Below are 20121 nucleotides of genomic sequence, written 5' to 3' on the forward strand. Positions count from 1 at the left end.
GATGGCGAATACTTCCGGGATCGATCCATCGCGTCTAGACCAGACGCGATAAATCGATCCCAGAACATCGATTGCCTGCCGCCAGACCCGGAGGTAAGTGTAGACATACCCTCTGATCCAGCCTGAGCCCAAAGGTCTACACAGCTATTTCTAGTGCCATAGTGCAAGCCCGAGTCTGTCAATCTGGGATCTGAGATTCGCTGCCACGGGCTATGTAAATGGACCCTCAGTCAGATGTTCGAAGTGCTAGACAATATTGCCTCTTTCAACAATTTTCATAGCTAGGCTTTTTGATTTGTAACAGTTACAGGAAAAGTCTATTTTTCTCCTCCCATTTTACATAGATAATTAACACAAAGAAAAATGTATTTGAAAGGTGTCAGTCCAACAGTAGTGGCAACAGAAATTCTCAGAGGTGAGAAGGCAGTCCAGTCTCAATGCCCTATTCACTCATTGACTTTTTCTAAATTGAAATTGCCAATAACCATGCTAACTGTGAGCGGGGGTAATTTCTGATATGAGCATGTGCCCAACAATTGGACCAACACCATCAAACTCATTTGAACGAAGACAAACAGCTATCAGCTAGGAACAACGTTCAAGTAGTACTTTGGCTGATGACACCATGAAGATTGATTTGAGCAGATGAAAGCCTATATGCCATTATCAAACTCCTGAACCTACCAGTATCGTTAGTATTGTAGACAGACAAACCAGTCGTTTAAATTTTCACTGTTGTATACATCACTCTAAAAATGTGTTTGACTTGATACAGATAATTCATGAAAGCATCCAACAATGTTGGCTACAATGCGTTACTAAAGCACTGGATGTGAGCTGGCTCATGAGCCCAACTCTCACTACAGCTGCTGCTACTTGTTCTAATTTGATAATTTAGTCAATTTCACACAAATTTAGAACGTTTAGACTAATATTTGTTTTAAGTACATCCAGGGCTTCATTACAAACGGCACGGGATGAATCTAGTGTGCACATTACTGAAATAACAGACTCTCACTGATAACGAGTTAAAAGTTTTATTTCTTTTTTAAAAGTTCAAACTCCATTTTCAACTAATGTTTAATTTATTTTACAGAGAGTTTCTGGAAATATACAACCGGTGTTTGCTTCCAATTTGTTTGGCTTTCTGATACAAAATCCTACATCATCCCTATCTAGAAAGGCCTCAAATATTGGAAGTGAGATTCCTCTCACCCTAAAAATAGTTACAGTAATGATTTTTCTCATTCTTGGCAACTGAAATAAAATGAAAAAACCCTCATTGCTATGGAAATAAATCCATAGCGAGGAAAAGATACAAACACAATGGGCACCATTCAAAAAAATCTCAAACACATTAATTGTTCAGGCACCTACAGTAACTGCTGTATTTCATAGAATATCATTTCCCTACACTGAAGATAAGAAATCCTGTCATACTGCAATCCCTGCAGAGTAGCACACATTCACGATCTTACATGGCACCCACTCTAACTGGAAGAGAAGTTGAATACTGCTGTGTGCTGAACAAATTCCTGTATTATCTCAGACTCACACACTGTATACAATTTATGCCCTTTGGAACTAACAAGAAGTGCCTTTTTATGAAGTTGCTTTGGAACCTCAATCTGGCAAACCAGCTTTAAACCTTTACTATACGTTTACAAGCTGAAAGCATTTGTCTTTAAAAAGTTCTTTTTTTAAGGTGAAAAGATCTATGAACAAGGTTGACTTTACGCTAAAATAAATGCCAAACAGGAAGTCAACATATTTACAAAAGAAAAAGTTTTATAACAAAATAGGTTATATACAAGTCACCACGGGGAAGGACAATTTCACAATCACTGTGCCCACTAATTCACTACAAGTTTACTGTGAGAAAAATCTTGGGGGTAATACTAAAAATCTGTAGGAAGTGATCCCGCCCACTTCAGGAGTTTTTACACAACATCTTGCACTTAAAAGCTCCAGCAAAATGTTTGGTCCATACTGTTCTACTGAGCAGATTTCAGTATCGTCTGTTCATCTTCTTGAATTTCTCATAGTGGTAGTCATCTGTTGCTTTCTCATTGGGTGGGCGCTTGCGATTCGGTGGGGACCCTTGGAAGGAGAGAGACACACACACCTTATTTCCTATTCTGTAATTAATAAAGAGGATAGCGCAGGGAAGCATCATTCTCCTTCACCTCCTAAAAAGTTAGTCTAACAACCTTTAAACCATCTGGTCTGCAGCACCCCTGCTATTCTACACTTGGGCCTCCAATAATGCCAATGTTCTTCAGACTTGATTCTTTATTAGTCCAAATTTTCCCCTCACCCTCCCGCCCCCTTCCAAAACAGGTCTGCCCAATGCACTTAAAATCCCCACCTTCAACATCCCCCATTACTCCAGCCTTGGACCTCAGCTGAGCAGAGACTGATAGCAATGGTGTGCAGCCAAGCATGGGATGGAGAGCTAAAGTGTGAACGGGTCATTTTCTACATGTAATCCTGACCCTTCACCTATGATGGGAGACAGCAGGAGGGACATCTTCCATCCAGGTTGCTTTAGGACTCATCTAGCAGGGAGCACATCAAGAATGGCATAGGCATCACCTTTCCCTTGAAGATCAAAGGCAAACCACTCTACAATTCAAGTCCTTCCCACCAGTTCAGGACACCATGCCATAGAGGGCTATAGGAGAAGGTCATATCTGTTCATGGATCTTGGATAAGGAAGACTGGATACCTCCAACAAGCTGGCCATACTTTGTGTTTAGTACTCACGCTCGGGTTCTGGCTTCTCCGTATCCCCCACTCTCAGTGGACGGGCTTTTGGTTCTTCTTTATTCCTCCTCACTGGTGCACTCAACTCCTCATGATAGACTGGAAGAAGAAACACCAAATGATGAATTTTAGAGAGTAGCAGTGTTTAGATGCAGAATCACAGAAATACACACCTGGAAGGGAACTCTAGAGGTCACCTAGTTCATCTCCCCACACTGAGGCAGGATTAAGTACACCTAGACCATCCCTGATGGATTGTTTATGTTTAATCCCAACAGATGAAAGATATGTGATAAACTTTAGCAGAAACACAAATGGAAGCCAGGAACAATCACTATGATCAGCCTGTGGCTACGGATATTGAATGAAGGCAAAGTGATGGGACACTAAAACTTTCAACAGTTCAGAGGATTTTTTTTTCTGGTTTCTTTCCACCTTTGCATCTGACCTAGCTACTGCTTCATCATGGTCCTGAGACTCTCCATTGCCTTTGGGTCCCATGAATATTAATCTGAAGTCAGCCATCTGGACATGGTTAGAAACATTAGGAGATTGCCTTTCCTCCAGGTCCTGTACGAGAGGCAGTCTCAGAAATGAACTCTCTTCTCTTGTCTAGCAATTCTGTTTCACCTGAACACTGGTCTGTTCTAGCATCCCAGAATGCTCTCTCTAGTCCAGTAAGACAGACTTTATAACAACAGGATGGTCAGGATTTTCCATCATACATCCAAGATGTCATTTATGGGCCCCTGTCAACTGGGAGTTCACGAGTGGAAAGTACGAGTTACATGCCCTACCTTCAGTCTTGCTGGGGGAAGGGAAAGATTAGGCTAGCCCAGATGTTTTCCATGTGGGAGCCCCAGAAGGAGAAAGTCAAACCATGTTTGAGGTTCACCATGTGAATTAATAAACGCCACTTGCATCAGATTTAATTCCACACCTTATTGCCTCTCATCAGTAGAGTAGCCACTCATACCTGGGACTGGAGAGCTACACAATTAGACAAACACGTGTTTGGGATGGTCCAGGTATACTTGGTCCTGCCTCAGTGCAAGGGCTGTACTAGATGACCTATGAAGGTCCTTTCCAGTCCTACATTTCTATGTGTCCATGATACTTACATCTGTTGTGCTGGACGTAGTTCACAGCCATGTTTGTGGGAACAAAGGAAGTTTCACTGTCTTTCTTTTTGTTTTGCTGCTCTGCCAGCAGCCTTGCCTTGGCGTCCTCAGTAAAGATTATGTTCTTTATTTTTGCGCTGAAGAGAAAAAACAAATGAGGAAGAGACTTGTTTATATGCTGCAGGTAGAAAGAAGCCTGGGTCCCCAAGTATCAAAACACACCGTAGAGCAGTTTTATCTATGAGTTAGTGGATGGGCAGTTTCATATCAGTGTGGCAGCAGTTGCTGGTGTCTTTGACTTGCAATCTGTTTGTCAGAGAATTGGCGATGCTGTAAAGATGAGTGCTCCATCCCCAGGATGAAGAGGAACCTCACATCCCTCAACAGCTCACCCTATGTTAGTGCTTGCTGTGAGCCAATACTACTGGAAGATGCTGCATCACAGATCCGGGGAATGAACTCCTCTATTATTCTGAGTGCTTAAGAGCCCTAGTCATTGACCAGGACCCCACTGTGCTTGGTGCAGTACAAACACAGAACAAAGAGACTGTCACTCCTCTAAGAGCACAGGAAGAGGCAATATAAGTTACCCTATCACTTGCCTATCAACCAGCTTGCCTCAGCTATGACCTGCAGGGATCACCAGTTATCAAACTATAAATAATTGGACAGTGAACCACATACTCTATTCCCAGATCCACTTCAGGAATGCCACTCAGCATCTGATTGGACAGCATCTCTTCGGTCTTCTTGGCTGAAGAGACACGGATGCTCTCAGGCAGCTCGTACAGACAGTCCTCGGCATTCTTCAGCTTCACCTTCTGCTCCTCGTTTTCTACAATCCCCTTCCTCTTCTTCAGCTCTGTCTCAATGTACTTCATCCTTAGCAGCGGCACATAAGGGGACAGCTGGCATTAAGTTCTATTTCTTACACATCCCTCCAATACCACAGACCACAGCTGTGTCACTATCCCAGCAGGTAGGAGGGAGGAATGAATGATTTCTCTGATGTCACTCAGCCAGTAGGGGGGCACTGAGAAGCAAGAGATCTGCTATTTTGTTCAAGGAACTAATCAAATCCTCCCTGCAATAAGCAAGCTCTCTACCAATCCACAGAGCAGGTTGCCAATAGCTCACAGTGTCAGTGGATCACCTGGCTGGCCAGCAAGTCTAGGCTCTAATCACAAGACCACATTGGTTTCCAGAAGGTGAAAGATCAAGCAGAAGTTTCGATGTAAATTTGGAAGCTATTCTGAAAACTCTTGGTTTTTAGAAAAAAAAAAAAAAATAGGCCTAGGACACCCAATCCAGCATAGTGAATCAGAGCATACGAACTATAACAAAACAAACACTTACATGTCAGCATCCTCATCCCGCCTGTTGGTTTCTGCTGAGAAAGAGGTTCCCAGATTGAGGTCCTCCTCTTCGTTAATCCTAAACGGAACAAATATTTTTTTAAAGAATTTGACAGCCTAAGGTGTAAGCGACCAGACAGACTGCATTAAATAAAGCCTTCAAAACAACACAAAGCCTGGAGCATTTTGCCTGCGTTCTTCAATAACGAAAGCCGCCTTGGTGCTGTTAACTGCTGCAGACTCCGTAACGTTCAAGGGAGTGTTTTTCAGGACTAAGTCTCCCGCACACCCACCTGTCTTTGCCGCGTTCTTTCAGCTTCTTCATGTCCACCATCCCACCGGTCTTTATCTTAAAGGGATCATCCTGTAAAACAAAAAAATAGTTTGAAAGCAGGAAGCTGCTGCCTCGGTTTATACCATCCTCAGGTTCACTTTCTTGAAAATCCTACACTTCCATGACCTGGGCAAAAATGCCTATGATTTTTCTATAGTAAGAGGCTGCATTCTAACCTGCCTTTTATGAAAGCGAGTCATTTCCTGGAACTAGACTTTCAAAGAGATCTACTGGACCGAGCAGATGCTTTCACACCGATATGAACCAGCAGTGCAGTAATGAAAGTATTCAGAACTTACCGCCAACGTTGTCTCTTCTTGCAATTTCTCCCCAACAAGCAGGGCTGCAGCACTAGCAAAACACACACAAAAAAGACAAATTAAATGCACAGAGAACAAGTCCACAACACTGCCAGTGATGACTACCATGCAAGGTAATTTCTTAAAAAGAATATAGTTCTTCTTTGCTCTTCTCTAACACCTTCTACCTGGGGATCTTAAAGTGCTTTGATAATACTAAATAATTAATTCTCCCATCACCCTTATGCACTATGGAACGATTATCTCTATTTTAGAGATGGGGAAACTGAGTCAGAGATAGCTTAAGTGATTTACCCCAGGTCATGCAGCGAGTCATCATCAGAGTTAGGAACAGAACTCTCTGTACAGAATGAACCCTGACTCTCAGTCCCCTTTTCTAGTCACTACACAACATTTCTTTCCATCAAAAAGCTTAAAGGGAGAAAATGAAATTAACAACAGGAGAGACTTGTTTTATGGGTCTCGATTTAGAACTATACACTAGAATGTGGTGTATAAGATACTGAGTTCTACCCTCACCCCCAAAACAGTACAACTCTGGGAGATAAAAACCCCGTCCATGAGGGTGATATGGTTAATTAGCAATATAAGGCATATTCATTATAAAGTATGACCTTATTCTAATTATTTAACTTCTTAGGTATGCTGGGAACAAGTGCTCCACAATAAAGTCTGTTAAAAATTACTGCACCTATCCCCAATATCTCTTCTTATCCGTCTTCACATTTTTAATGTACCTGCTCCTTCACAGGTCAGATTCTTGTTGCCACTGTGACATATTACCATTTCTGACTGAAGGTGCAAGGAAAGGCAGGACCCTCAGATGAAACACAAACTTGCCTCTTTTACTGTGTCACCCACCTCACCCCATTGGGCCGTCTTCTGAGACTCTGAACTTCTTTTGCTTCCTCAAGTTTTAATCTGAAGAAAGAACATTTAGTTTATTAAGATAGTCTTAATAATAATAAAAAAAAAAAGGCAGGCGTTTTCTGCACCTATCACTCAACTTTCAGGATAGACTTTTCACTGACATGTTCAAGCAGGTTTTCTAAGCAGATCTCACTCTTTTTGATAATATCAGACAGTTTTCACATTCTTCTTCACGAACCAAAGGGGAGAACCTTACAACATCTGTCTGAATACACCACTTCTGTATAAGTTCCTTCAGCTAAGGAAGGAAGCATCCAAAGATGGCTCCCAAATCCAAGTCTCCCTATCCGATGGGGCAAAAATGCTGCCTTGGGCGACCAGCCCAACTTCAATTTTCAATTTGTTAAGATGTCCAGCCACGATTGTCTCACAACAAAACAAGGGAGTCCTTGAATCAGATGCATTATCTGTCACCACTTCTGCCAATAGTTAATGCTATCTAATAAGATATTTTAGGTAAGGCATTTCCATACAAGCGGCAGTGAACTTGTGAAATGTCCTACCTAGGCTAGATGTAGCAAGCAATATGGTCAGGTGAACATTATATAACTGAGCTATCATCAAGTTGTATTGATGCTTGAGTAACACAGAGAAGAAAATCTTAATATTCATGTAAATAGTAAGCGTGTATATTTAGAGTTTAGACATTCTGAATTTCTTTAACATTTAGAAATTTCATTACACAATACAAATTGCTTATAATTCCTGCCATGAAAACTTATAAAATAATAATACTTGGTCAGTCATTTTGCTGTGAGAACAACACACACATTTTATTTAATTTTTATATATATGAACGAATGAATACATAAATAAACTATGAATTCACACTACTGTGGTTCTTCTGGGTAATGTTGATTGCTAATTTGGCTCCTGAACCACTGAGGTCTGAATATCATTGGCCTAAAACAGTTGTTCTCAACCAGGGGTACGTGTACCTGTGGCGGTATGCAGAGATCTTCCAGGGGGTACATCAACTGAACTAGATATTTGCCTAGTGTTACAACAGGCTACATAAAGAGCACTAGTGAAGTCAGTATAAACTCAAATGTCATACAGATGATGACTGGTTTATACTGCTCTATATACTGTACACAGACACGCAAGGACAATATTTATATTCCAATCAATTTGTTTTATACTTATATGCAAAAAGAACAGGAGTACTTGTGGCACCTTAGAGACTAAAAAATTTATTAGAGCATAAGCTTTCGTGGACTACAGCCCACTTCATCGGATGCATATGCATGTTATGCATCCGAAGAGGTGGGCTGTAGTCCACGAAAGCTTATGCTCTAATAAATGTGTTAGTCTCTAAGGTGCCACAAGTACTCCTGTTCTTTTTGCGGATACAGACTAACACGGCTGCTACTCTGAAACCTATAATTACATGGCAACAATGGGAAAGTCAGCAATTGTTCAGTACTCGTGTGCTGTGACACGTTCGTATTTTATGCCGGTATTTGTAAGCAAGTCGTTTTCAAGTGAGGTGAACCTTGCAAGACAACTCAGACTCCGGACAGGGGCCCAGTGGTCGGGAACGGCGGCGAGCCAGTGGCGCAGAGAGAAGAAGGATCCTGCGCCACGCAGCCCGGGGACAATTGGACAGGACACTGCTTTGTTCCACGCTGCTCCACGTGACCAGGGGTCGCCCACCCACCTGACCTCCTCGGTGACCTGCTCATCCTCCTCCTCTTCCTCGGAGTCCGCTCTCCGACGGCGGAAAACCTTCCCCGACGGCATCTTGCCCACCCGCGCGGGCCTTAGCGTCCCTCAACAACAGCCCCGCCCCGCTTCCAGCGCGCGGCGATTGCGCCACTGCGTCGCGCTGACGTCACGCGCTCCGCCTACGTTGCTGGGCGGGGGGCGGGGCTGCGTAGAGCGCGTTCCATAGGGAGGTGGCTGGGGGAGGGGGCGTGGCTATTACAGGGCGGGGCCAACTGGGTGTGCACAGCAAGGGAGGAAGAGAGAGAGCAAAGCCAGGGGCGTCCATTGCCCAGAGGGAGGAGGAGGAATAATTTTCCGTCCAGCAGTCTGGGATGGAGGTAGGAACAGGAGTTCGCGATTGGCAAACAGGCTGGGATCAGCTGCATCTCAGGCTTCTGGAGGAGTTCAGTTAGCTATTATAGGAAAGGATGGGATGGGATCAGCTGCATTCTCTATTTCTAGGAAGGAATCAACTATATCTATAGATATAGATAGATATCTATCTATCTATTAGTGCCCTAGGGACCAACTAAGATTAAGACCCCATTGTGCTTGACAAACACAAAGTAGTAGGATGTGGTCCCTGTCTCAAAGAGCTTACCTTGTAAATGGACAAGAGAGGTGAAGGATGTGGGAAAGGGCTGTAAGATACAAACAGATTTTGGCAAGGATTCAGTTGCATGATAGATTTTAGGAAGGGGGAGTCATCTGCATTATATATTTTAGTAAGGGATTAGTTGCTTTATTGCTGTATATGTTTTAGGAAGAGACAGTACCCATTGCTTTTATATTCTAGGGAGAATCTGTTGTAGCTGATATTTTAGGAAGGGGTTTTGGTGCTTCAGGAAAGGGTTGATTACATTAGGTATAGTTTAATAATGATTCCTAATGATTCCATTAGCAATTTTAGGGGGGATTGGGTATAGTTGATGCTTTTGGGAGGAATCTGTTGCATCTTGTATTTTGGGAAGAGATCAGTTACATTTGATAATTTAGGAAGAAGAAGAAGAGTAAACTGTCATTATGTCACTTGGCTGATTCCTCACAGCTAGTCCAGGGTTTCCTCCATATATATTTAATGTTTTTGGTCTGCCTAATGTTCTGTGTCCCAAGCAATGGGGGTTTCACTCATTCAATGGGGAGTTTATTTCACAAACTGATAGCTCTCATCATCAGGATTTTTTTCCGGATATGGGCCCTTATTCTGCAATGGGATTTGCACAGGTGTAAGGGGCTGTCTGTGTGGTTAACATTGCAGTATTGGGGCAGTGATCCTGAACCATCCTGGTGAATTGGTAAATTACTACCTCTACATATCTTCTCCTGTCAGATTTTATGTGGGGGAGTTGAATTATTTTATTTTTTTTAATGAAGAAAAACAATTTTTAGCATTTTAATGTAATCCTATGAAAATTAAATTTTATGAAATGTATCAAAAGATAGAATAGAATAAAATTATACTAAAAAGTGGACTTATTTTTACATGGGTTTAAAAAGAGGTTCAAATTCCTATTGTCCTGTCATAGTCTCTCCAGAGAAATGATTAAAGTCCCATCACTTGGAACATTTAATCTAGGCCTGGACACAACAATAAAGAATGCACTGTAGGGAACAATCCTGCATTGGCAGGGAGAGAGACACTAGCTGGCTTAATAGGTCTTTTCTGTCTCTCACTCCTTTGATTCTTTGAGTCTTCTTATCTTTTAAAATTTAAATTTTACCTCCCAGAAAAAGGAGAGAGAATTACCAACAACTTCTCTTATATGAATGAGCTAGTGGGGCCTTTCCAAGTCACATGGCTTTAAATGCTGACAATCCAAGCTCCACTCCTCCTTTTACTAAGCAGTTAAAACCCACCAGGGGTGTCCTGAAGAGATCGCTGCCATGTTTGGCATGATTGTAACTTTCAAGGCTTCTTCCCAGATTGCAAAATATTTCCCATGGGTGCATCCTGGCTGTTAAGAAGTGTGGTGGGGTGATAAGAGCATTGAACTGGGATTCTTGACTCCTGGGTTCTATTCCTCGCTCTTCCACTGGATGATCCTGGCAGTGAGTCTCTCTATGGCTCAGTTTCGTCATTTGTAAAATGGGAATGCAACTCATGCAGGAGCTATCACTAAAAGATTTGAGATCCTTAGATGAAAAATACTAGACAAGTGCAAGGTCATCTTCCTTTGTGTGTTAATCACATCAAACGGGGGCCGCTCAGTGCAAAATATTACCAAATCACGCCATTATTTTAAAAATATTTTCCTTGAGTGCTCTATGTTCAGTAAGGGCCAAATTCTGATCTCACTGAAGCCAAAGAAGCTCTGTCAGTGGGATCAGCATTTCACCCTAAGTGCTCTGAGGCTATGAAGTTGGATGTCCTTGGTGCCCATCCTAGAAGGTACTTTGGGCTACAGTCTCAAACTTCAGCTAAATAAAGAAAAAATGTGTACATCAAGTTGCTTGCTTCTTGGTGAATTGGTCGTGAGAAACCAGGATCATGTATTTTAAAAATATTCCTCATTTAATACCCCTTGAAAGATGGTAACTATCTAATTTAGGACAGCTCCGTCTGCCCTTTTGGCTTGTGTAGTAGAACTACTGCCTTGGGATTTGATTTTTTTCGGGGGCAGTAATGTTGCAGGCTGCACATTCAGCCACTGGATGGGAGACTCAGCTAACTAGTTGTCTTGTCTGGCTGCTGGTTGGCTGAAACATTTCTGTTTCCAGTATAGATGTATAGAAACTACTTTGGTGCAATTGCACCCTGGTCCTGTAATGAGATATATACGAGTGGACCCTTGCAAACTTTTTGTTACAAGATCTGGTCTTGAGGTAACTTCCTCTGGACCTACCTAAGCAATAAACTTGCAATCTTAGATGTATACAGTTGGTAACAAGGAACCCATGAGTGTGTATGGCTCATTCTATGAATGACAATGTTGTGTAAAATTAATCAGACCTGGCTCTTAACATTAGTAGTGATTGTGAAGTGACAGCTCAAGAAACTGATTTCCTTCTCCTGGATGATTTAATGTATAACAAATATACAGGGTTCTTTCTCTGTCTGTGTCCTTTTATACCTGTGATAGAATGCAGTTTTTACCACAGGAGAACAACAGCCCTGAAGGAGGAAGAGTAAACTGAGGACTATGCAAGGACAAAGAGTCATTGCCTTAAGGGCTGCCAAGTCCTGGAAAAACTCTGCAGCCCTGTCAGAAGCTGTAGCGAAGCTGCAGAAATGCTGTACTTGCATTCTGTACCAGGGCATTAACATGCAGTATGCATTCTTCTTCCTTTGCAAGAAGCAAAGAGCAAGTAATCGATTCTTATTGTTCTTTGGATTACAGTAGCATTTAGAGCCCTCATTTGGGCCACTTTGTTGTAGATGCTGTATCACAGGTGTAAAGGACACAGGGCTACGTCTACACAGCCCACGGCAGTGAGCCTCCCAGCCCAGGTCAACAGACTTGGGTTGCGGAGCTAGCATTCTGAAAATAGCTGTGTAGACAGTGCTTTGAAGTTGGGGCTCAGGCTGGAGCTTGGGCTCTGAATCCTAAATATGAGGGTGATATTTAGACCCACAGCTCCAGCCTGAGCCACAATGGCTACACAGCTATTTTTAGCGCAGTAACGTGAGCCCATGTCTGTCAACCTGGCCTAGGAGTGTTGCTTCTGCGATCTGTGTAGACACACCCAGACAAGGGAAGAAACCTGTATATCTTTACTTTTGCAATACCAGGGGTGGAAAAATCTATACTATGAGCTGTCACCTGGTTGCTGATGTGCCATATAACTTCATGGGTTCCCAAGTGTTCTGCCCTTTATCTCCTAGGGTAGAGTTAGATGGTTTGATGATAAAGTATTCTTGTAAAACAATGTACTTTCACCAGTCCCTATGGATACTGACCAGTCCATTCCTTATTGTTTTCTTATACTAGCTGCTAGTAACCCCTTCACTGCTTCAATAGCTCTACCTTTTGTCTGATCAGCCTGGTATAATGAATTGGCTTGAATAGCTCAAGAAATATTTTTTGGGGGGGAGGCAGGGGGTGTGATTTCATGCAAAACACAGACATCCAGGGTTCTTGTTCTGTGTATGTTCTTTACAACTGCATACTGTACATGGTATGTAAGCATGCAGTATGTGGCATCTGTATTACTAGCTCTTTGCTATGTGTGTAGCGCTGTCCTCACCTGGACCTGTTCAGTGTTTCTGTCCCCTCTCCTGGCTGGCTCCTTAACCCTGCAAGGGAGAGGTGAGCTGTGGTGTTTTGGTGACAGTGTCCTGGGTTCTAATTCCCCATGGTGAGCACGTGTCAGGGTATCCATATGACCCCTCTTTATGGGAACCCCTCCCTAACCGGGACTAGCCTGGCATAGTCTCTGCCACCTTTCTGAACCGTTCCAACCCAGTATCCTCCCCTAATAATCCTTCTCCCCCTTTCCCATCCAATGGACAGTCCCCTGCCCTGTGTGGCTCAACGCGGCTCGGGAGCAGGGGGATCCTGGTGAGTCAGGAGCTTCCCGGAGGTTCATCAGCCCAGCATCCGGAGCAGGGTTGGCACCTGTCCAGGCTTTCCTAGGATCGCCCCTCTTTTGAGGCACCCACTGCCAGCTGCCCAGTGCCTGGGGCTAAGGCTCATCCTGGGGTTTTGGGCCCCAGAGGTGGCAGCTGTAAGCCGGGGGGGCTCCTGCATTTTGGGAGCCCCCTCCCACAGCTAGCGAACCGGGGGGGGGTGACGGAGGACCGAGGGGTCCCCTCTAGTCCAGCCCGTCTGGCCGGGCCTGCTGCCCCCCTTCTCCCTGCAGGCTCAGCCCGGCCCCCATCCGTCCTCGCCCGGCCCGGCCCACCGGCCCCTCCCATCCTGCCGGGGTTGCCTGCTGCAGCGCCCGGCCGCTGGCTTCTCTTCCTCCGGCAGCAGGTAACCGGCCTCGCCGCCCCGCCCGGCGCTGGGGTCCCGGGCCCCCTTCCCGGGAGGAGTAGGCGGGTTGGGCCTAGCTCGGGGGCCGAAGCGCCGGCCTTGCCTAGTCAGGCACGCCGGGAGCGGGGCGCCTCGCCCCGCGTTCCAAAGGCCACGGGGGCGGGGCAGGAAGGGGTCCCTGTCCGGCTCCCCAGAGCAGCCCAGGGCGGGGGCTCCAGACGGGCCGCGGGGTGACTGGGGAATAGGGTGACCAGATGTCCCGATTTTATAGGGACAGTCCCGATTTTTGGGTCTTTTTCTTATATAGTCTCCGATTACCCCCCACCCCCTGTCCAGATTTTTCACATTTGCTCTCTGGTCACCCTACTGGGGAAGGCAGCTGTGTAATGCTCCCCCATGCACCCTACCATTAACCTGGGGTGCCAAAGACTTGACTGGGAAGAGGGGAGTTTCCTTAGGCAGTGGGGGATGCGCTCCCATGTATCAGTGGGGCCAGGATTGGCCTTCCATTGCCTATGGGACCCCAACGGGCTCGCTCTAGATTTGTGGGGGCCCTGCGTGAAGAGTGTGTGGACCCTTGGGGTGCATAGCGCAGTGGTGGGTTCCTGGTGTATCAAGGATGCGTCCCACTGGGATGGGGATGCAGGAGAGTTTTAGTATTTGGGGTGTGGGGATTTTGGTGCTTGTCATCACTTGGGGCCAGGGAGGGAGTGGGATCAGACGGGTTTTATCACCTAGATGTGGAGGTTAAGGCAGGATTTTAATGAGGATATGTGGTGGTTCCTGCACATTTGATCTTCACATTGGGATGGGGTGCTGCACAGTGTTAGCAAATAAGGAAGAGTCCGGGGGGTGCTGACAAAACAGCTATCCCTCCCCAAAATACAAGTGTGGATACCTGTGTGGTTACTGACTTGGCATGTGCATAGTGCAGGCCCCGGGGTTTCCTCAGTTACTGAAAGTTCCCAAGTTTGCAGATGAGGGAACTGAGATGGCTTGAGAATTTCCAGTGTATTTAGGGTTCCCCCAAAATGCAGGTACCCCCAAATATTGATCGCATTGCTTGTCTTTAAGGTCTTGACACTCGTCACTGTGATCTTTGCTGTGAGCTGAGTCCCTTGGCAAGGTAATAGGCATTTATCTTAAAAGAATATTTTAAGAACCTTGTTTATTATATATTCCTGATCAGTAGGTGGAGGGGGGGGGGGACACAGAAGCAGAAAGCTCAGAGACTCAGCCTGTGCAGAAAGGGGATGATGCAGCATCAGCTGTTGGAAAAATGATGAGTAATGCCTGCTATTCCTACTAGGAAGGGCAACCCACTGCTTCGTTTCAGCTGCACTGCCTGATAGTGCCGATACTTTACTATCCCCTGGTCCTTAAAATTATGGTAAGTGTTGCCAAGGCAGCAGTTCGGCTTATTTAGCAGAATTTAAGGAACTTGGGTCTTCCCCTAAGCAACAGTAAGTATTTGTCCTTTGTTAATTATTGCAGAATAATTGTGGAAGAAGGGACTGTGTTGGTATTGGGCTAGTATATTAGAATTAATTGGTCTGTTTTCTTGTACAGAATCTTATCATCTGTTGATTCAGTCTTTCCTCTAGTAGTGGACAGGGTCACATTGAACTTCTATTATGATTGAGAGTTGTAGATTATTAACAACTACAGTACTACTGGAGCAGGGAAATGATTTTCTGGGCCTATTGTATTTGAAGAGTTGGATTTTTGAAGGGTCTAAATGGCAAATGCTCAAAGATGATAATTTTGCAATCCTAAAGCTAAATGTGTGGGCACATCATTTTTAATTACCGCAAATAATAAATGAATATGAAAAAATTTGCTTCCTTTGATTGTCCTTCAGTAAGGCAAGTAGTACTGTCAGGGTTTCTAATGTGAGATGTGTTCTGGACTGGGACCAGGAGTTCTGATTCCATCTCTGACACTGACTCTTTGTGTTACATTGGGCAAGTCACTTAATTGTCTGACCCAATTTCCCCCTGTATAAAATGCAGATAATATTGTATGTATTTATCTTATGGAGGGGAAGGGGGAGGAATAACTAGCAAATGTTTGTAAATTACTTTGCAGATGGAAAGCACCAAGTATTTCTTACTATTAATACTCATGTTTACATAGTATGTTGTGTACTAAATGTTTAACTTCTGCAAAAATATTTGCAACTGACTAGCTTTGGTGTAGGTGCACGTAGTTTCTTTTAGCAAAAGGAGAGAAATATGTTGTTGAGTAGGATAAGCCACCGTTTTGGGCAGCAATTGTCATCTTTTTGTAGTTCAGAGTTACTGTGGAATTGTTCTGACATGTTCATGCTATTGTTCTGCAGTGCTTGTTGGGAAGGAGACAGACTGGGGAGGACTTGCTTTAAGGTTATTTCCTTTCACTTTAAAACAAAATGTCTGAACTTTGATAAATAAAAGAGCGGCTTTAAGAAATGTTTTTATTATTAAATTCCTTTTTTCTCAAGCAACAGCAGAGACAGAACCTATATGTATGATATAATTAAGTCGACCTAAGCCCTAGTGTAGACACTGCTAGATCAATGGAAGAATTCTTCCGTCGACTGAGCTACTGCCTCTTGGAGAGGTGGATTTACTACAGCGATGGAAGAACCCCTTCCATCGCTGTAGTGTCTATGCTACAGAGGCGCACTGCAGCATTTCTAAGGGCCTGTCTACACGTGAAATGTTACAGCCGCACCACTGTAGCGCTTCACTACCTAAACTGACAGGAGGGGTTTTCCCGTCAACGCAGGTAATCCACCTCCTTAAGAGGTGCTGGCGAGGTCGACAGAATTCTTCTGTTGATCTAACGCTGTCTACACTGGGGGTTAGTTTGGCGTAACTGCATCGCTCGGGTGTGGATTTTGTAGTTAAGCCGACTAAACTTTCTAATGCAGCCCAGGCCTAGAGTAGATGTACCCTATATTACAAGAAAATCAAGTTTAACAATGATTGCTAAATTCCTTTACAGCCTAACTGTGGTCTAACACGTTCAACCCGCACTAGGTAGATGGGACTCTAGCCAGTAGTAATCTTATGGAGCAGGTTCTGAACTGTCTGTATTGCTTGCAGAGTTTTTATTTAAGGCCATAGATGCAATTTCCTTAAAATATATTGCTCAGAAGATGCCTCACTTTGATACCTTATGTTGTATTGTATGCCTGAGGGCATGTCTGGAGTGTTCCATAGGTAGACTCCATGATCTCAAATATAGACTCCTCCAGAGGGGTTTATTTTGCTTATAAATTATATTTATGTGAAACCCTGGAAATGTTCCTTTATACTGTGTGAGCTTGGATATATTATCCTGAGTGGAACCCCACTTATCATACTCTGCACAGTGATTTACATATGTAAATGTTGTCGAGCAGAGATTTAACAGAATGCTGGTGGCTTCCTTTCTTTTGTTACTGACATTACAAATCTTCCTGCTCTAGTCCCCCCACCCTCCTTCATTTAAAACAGTAAGTACATTTTTAGTGATTAGGGACTAATGGCACTAGCTTCAGCTAAGCATATAGCGTAGGTCCTGTGCCAGCTTCTAGACACAACTATGTTGAAGCACCTCAAAACTGACCTGCAGCTTCCTTTTGATTTTAGTCTAAGCCTCCTGTGAACAGACTGACTGGAATTTTATCCTCTCCTGTGCAGCTTTGGTTATGTTTGACAACAGGAAGTAAGATAAGATAACGAAGCTCGTTTTTACTTGTGGCCTGCTGAGCCAGGATGGGAAACTTGGTCTCCTGCAGTAAAAGTCTAGTCCATCAAGCCATCCTTGGCTTAATTAAATAGAATGTATTCATGACATGTAGCTTACATGTTTTTCTAGTTACCTTGTGCGGACTAGGAAGAGGTTTAGTGAAATGATATATGTAAATACATGTATAAAATAATGTGGCGTTTGTTTTTTTTTTAAACGGGATTAGTATTCTGTAGCATCCGACGATGCTGTGTGATCCAGACAATCTGGGATTTTGAGCTTTCAGAAGAGAGAACTCAGTGGTTCATCGCATTATCATCTTCTTTTGAGGTATGAACCGAATCAATTTCAGCAAATCCAAATCTTTAGTTAGACTCGTGGTTCTTAACCAGGGGTCTGGGGTTTCTAGGGGGCCTCGAGCGGGTTCCAGGGGGGCCTCCAAGCAGGGCCAGCATTAGACTGGCTGGGGCCCAGGGCAGAAAGCCGAAGCCCCACCGCATGGAGCTGAAGCCCAGGTCCCTGAGCCCTGCCACCTGAGGCTGAAGCTGAAGCCTGAGCAGTGTAGCTTTGTGGGGTCCCCCGTGGAATGAATCATAGACTTTAAGGTCAGAAGGGACCATTATGATCATCTAGTCTGACCTCCTGCACAACGCAGGCCACAGAATCTCCCCCACCCACTCCTGTATCAAACCTGTGTCTGAGCCATTGAAGTCCTCAAATCATGGTTTAAAGACTTCAAGGTGCAGGGAATCTTCCAGCAAGTGACCTGTGCCCCACGCTGCAGAGGGCCAAGGCAATTGCCCTGCTTGCTATCCCCTAACGCCGGCCCTGGCTTTTATATGCAGAAAACCATGGCCCACCTGTGCCACAGTAACTGGAGTTTTTATAGCATGTTGTGGACGGGAGGGGGGCTCAGAAAGAAAAAGAATCTCTGGGTTAGACAGTATAGATATAACTGAATTGGCAGTTGTGACCCTTAAAGTGTGCATGTATATTTAGTATTTTACTACATTTTTGGAACACAGCTAGCACATTGTACAAATAATAATAATTAACTTTGTGTGCTCCCTGCTTTTTTCCGTTGCATCATCCACTCACCTCTGATATCATAATGCCGTTACTCAACAATGAGCTCTTCTGTATTAGCACAACTGCAGGATTGAATTGTAGTGTTACCTGACATCAAGATTGGTGCCTTTGTGTGTTGTATCTGGTGCTTGGAGGTTTAATTTAATCTTTGAGATTTACTCATGTAGTCCCTTCATCCCTGCATTGGGACAAATGTACAGTCTGGGAACTGTTTTACTTAATTACAGGGGAGATGTATTATTTTAGATTACTACCTTATGCTTTTGAGTCGTAAAGATGGATTTTCATACTCCCTAACATCTTAAAATTGAAGCCATATCAGTTTACTTTCCTACTGTCTTTACCATCAAGTCTGACATTTGACCAAATTGAGGAGTCATCCTGCAATTTCTGTACCTCTGTAGGTGAGCTTTAGTGAGAATGGGAGATACAAGAGACGTTTGTCCTCACCTGGATTCCATAGGTGAGGTCACCAAGGATGACCTGCTGCTCAAATCCAAGGTAAAGGAAGCGCTGCTTGCCGTGTGGTTACCTCTTGTGTGTGTGTTTGGGGTGGGTTCTGCCCTAAGATACAAAGATTGTACAAGTGGGATGTAGAAGCTGAACTTCAAATACTGATATCTTTTTGAGTATGCCACATAAAATGAGGCTTTGTCAGCCATTTGTACTTCAGAAATACAATTCGATCATGTGAAGAGGCTGTCTTTATGAGAGAGCCTAAGGGAAAGCCCATAACTCTAGCACAGGGGTTGGCAACCTTTCAGAAGCGGTGTGCTGAGTCTTAAATCAGAGTGAATAAATGAAGGTTTCAGGTGCCAGTAATACTTTGTTAACGTTTTTAGAAGGTCTCTTTCTATAAGTCTATAATATATAACTAAACTATTGTTGTATGTAAAGTAAATAAAGTTTTTTAAATGTTTAAGAAGCTTCATTTAAAATTAAAATGGAGAGCCCCCCCCTTCCCCCCCGACCGGTGGCCAGGACCTGGGCAGTGTGCCACTGAAAATCCGCTCGCTTGCTGCCTTTGGCACGCGTGCCATAGGTTGCCTATCCATGCTCTAGCATTTACTCTTGAGTACTGTTGATCTGTCTACCTCCTCATTAACAAATGAAGTCTTCAGAATCTCTTTCCCTTTAAATGGTTTCATTTGGCAGTTAATACATTTTCAAGGCTCATGGGTTTACTTCAGAAAGGGGTTGATATGAAAAGAAACATCTTAGTAGCTGGAATTTTGGAGTGAGTAGAAGTGGCTGATGGAATTAGATTAAAAAACTAACATTTCTGCCATCACGGCAGTGCTCAAAGCCCTCTTCACTGGTGCATTTCTGGATGACTGTTTATCCTGCTCAAAGATGTCTCTTATCCCAGATATTTTAAAGTGTAAATTTAGTTTAGGTGGAACTCATAGTACTGGGAAAAAAATAAATTGTGCAGCCAAACAAGTTTTTAATCTCTGCCCCAAAAAGTCAACTCATGCAGTAAGCCTGGGGGGCTTTCCTCGGAGTCGAGGGCTAGGCTACTAAACGATAATGACTTTTTCTTTATGTGTGACTGCAGGGAACTTGCCAGTCGTGCAGAGCCGGGGGACCAAACCTCTGGGCTTGCCTGCAGGTAAAAAGAGCTTGCTATTTGTGTGTGCTGTATAGAGGGTCTTCTCATTTGTTATTGATAGTGTTTCTTAGTATAATGCTGTACTTACTTTCAGGCTGAGTTATCGCCTTCGGATATGAAATTAGGTCTGAGATCACAGTATCTGGTAAACAAAGAAAGAAGCATTAGAAGAAAGGAAGCCCAGTAAACGTGTCCATCGGCTTTCAATTATATCCCAGAAAAATAGAAGTCAATGATCAAACCCTAATACTGTTTGC

General features: G+C 43.8%; 2 protein-coding genes across 22 annotated transcripts in view; one reads left to right on the forward strand and one right to left on the reverse strand.

Moving 5' to 3' along the window:
- Nucleotides 1-1023: 1023 nt before the first annotated feature.
- On the reverse strand, nt 1024-8675 carry C18H9orf78 (chromosome 18 C9orf78 homolog). Its single transcript, XM_065572565.1, has 9 exons — nt 8487-8675; nt 6758-6817; nt 5876-5927; nt 5536-5606; nt 5244-5321; nt 4572-4769; nt 3888-4024; nt 2767-2865; nt 1024-2100 (listed from the first exon to the last, which is right to left on the reverse strand). Exons 1-9 carry the CDS (start codon nt 8567-8569, stop codon nt 2009-2011), a joined length of 870 nt encoding a protein of 289 aa, XP_065428637.1. The 5' UTR covers nt 8570-8675; the 3' UTR covers nt 1024-2008.
- Nucleotides 8676-8739: 64 nt separating this feature from the next.
- USP20 (ubiquitin specific peptidase 20) overlaps nt 8740-20121 on the forward strand; it is a 38503-nt gene continuing 27121 nt past the window's right edge. For 9 of the 21 annotated variants that reach the window (XR_010593687.1, XR_010593688.1, XR_010593689.1 and 6 more), the window contains exons 1-4: nt 8740-8871; nt 17390-17493; nt 18657-18753; nt 19811-19864. Coding sequence is in view for 13 of the 21 variants with exons in the window: in XM_065572540.1 (XP_065428612.1) it covers nt 18673-18753; nt 19811-19864 (135 nt within the window). In the remaining 8 variants the exon portion in view is untranslated. Of the gene's footprint in view, nt 8872-13252; nt 13447-14520; nt 14573-14755; nt 14837-17382; nt 17494-18656; nt 18754-19810; nt 19865-20121 lie in introns of those variants that run through there. The other 12 variants (XR_010593691.1, XM_065572543.1, XM_065572546.1 and 9 more) reach the window with 7 other exon arrangements.

The sequence above is a fragment of the Chrysemys picta genome, chromosome 18, assembly GCF_011386835.1.
Source record: "Chrysemys picta bellii isolate R12L10 chromosome 18, ASM1138683v2, whole genome shotgun sequence".
In the NCBI taxonomy this organism is placed as follows: Eukaryota; Metazoa; Chordata; order Testudines; family Emydidae; genus Chrysemys; species Chrysemys picta.

Bases quoted from the DNA above. Each gene is read 5' to 3' on its own strand.
- C18H9orf78 (XM_065572565.1), bottom strand. From the start codon at position 8,569: ATGCCGTCGGGGAAGGTTTTCCGCCGTCGGAGAGCGGACTCCGAGGAA. The intron at 5,322-5,535 runs GTGGGTGTGCGG...TGTTCCGTTTAG, and splicing joins AAAGAACGCGGCAAAGACAG to GATTAACGAAGAGGAGGACC. The intron at 4,025-4,571 runs GTATGTGGTTCA...TTTTCTCTTCAG, and splicing joins GAAGTGGATCTGGGAATAGA to CGCAAAAATAAAGAACATAA.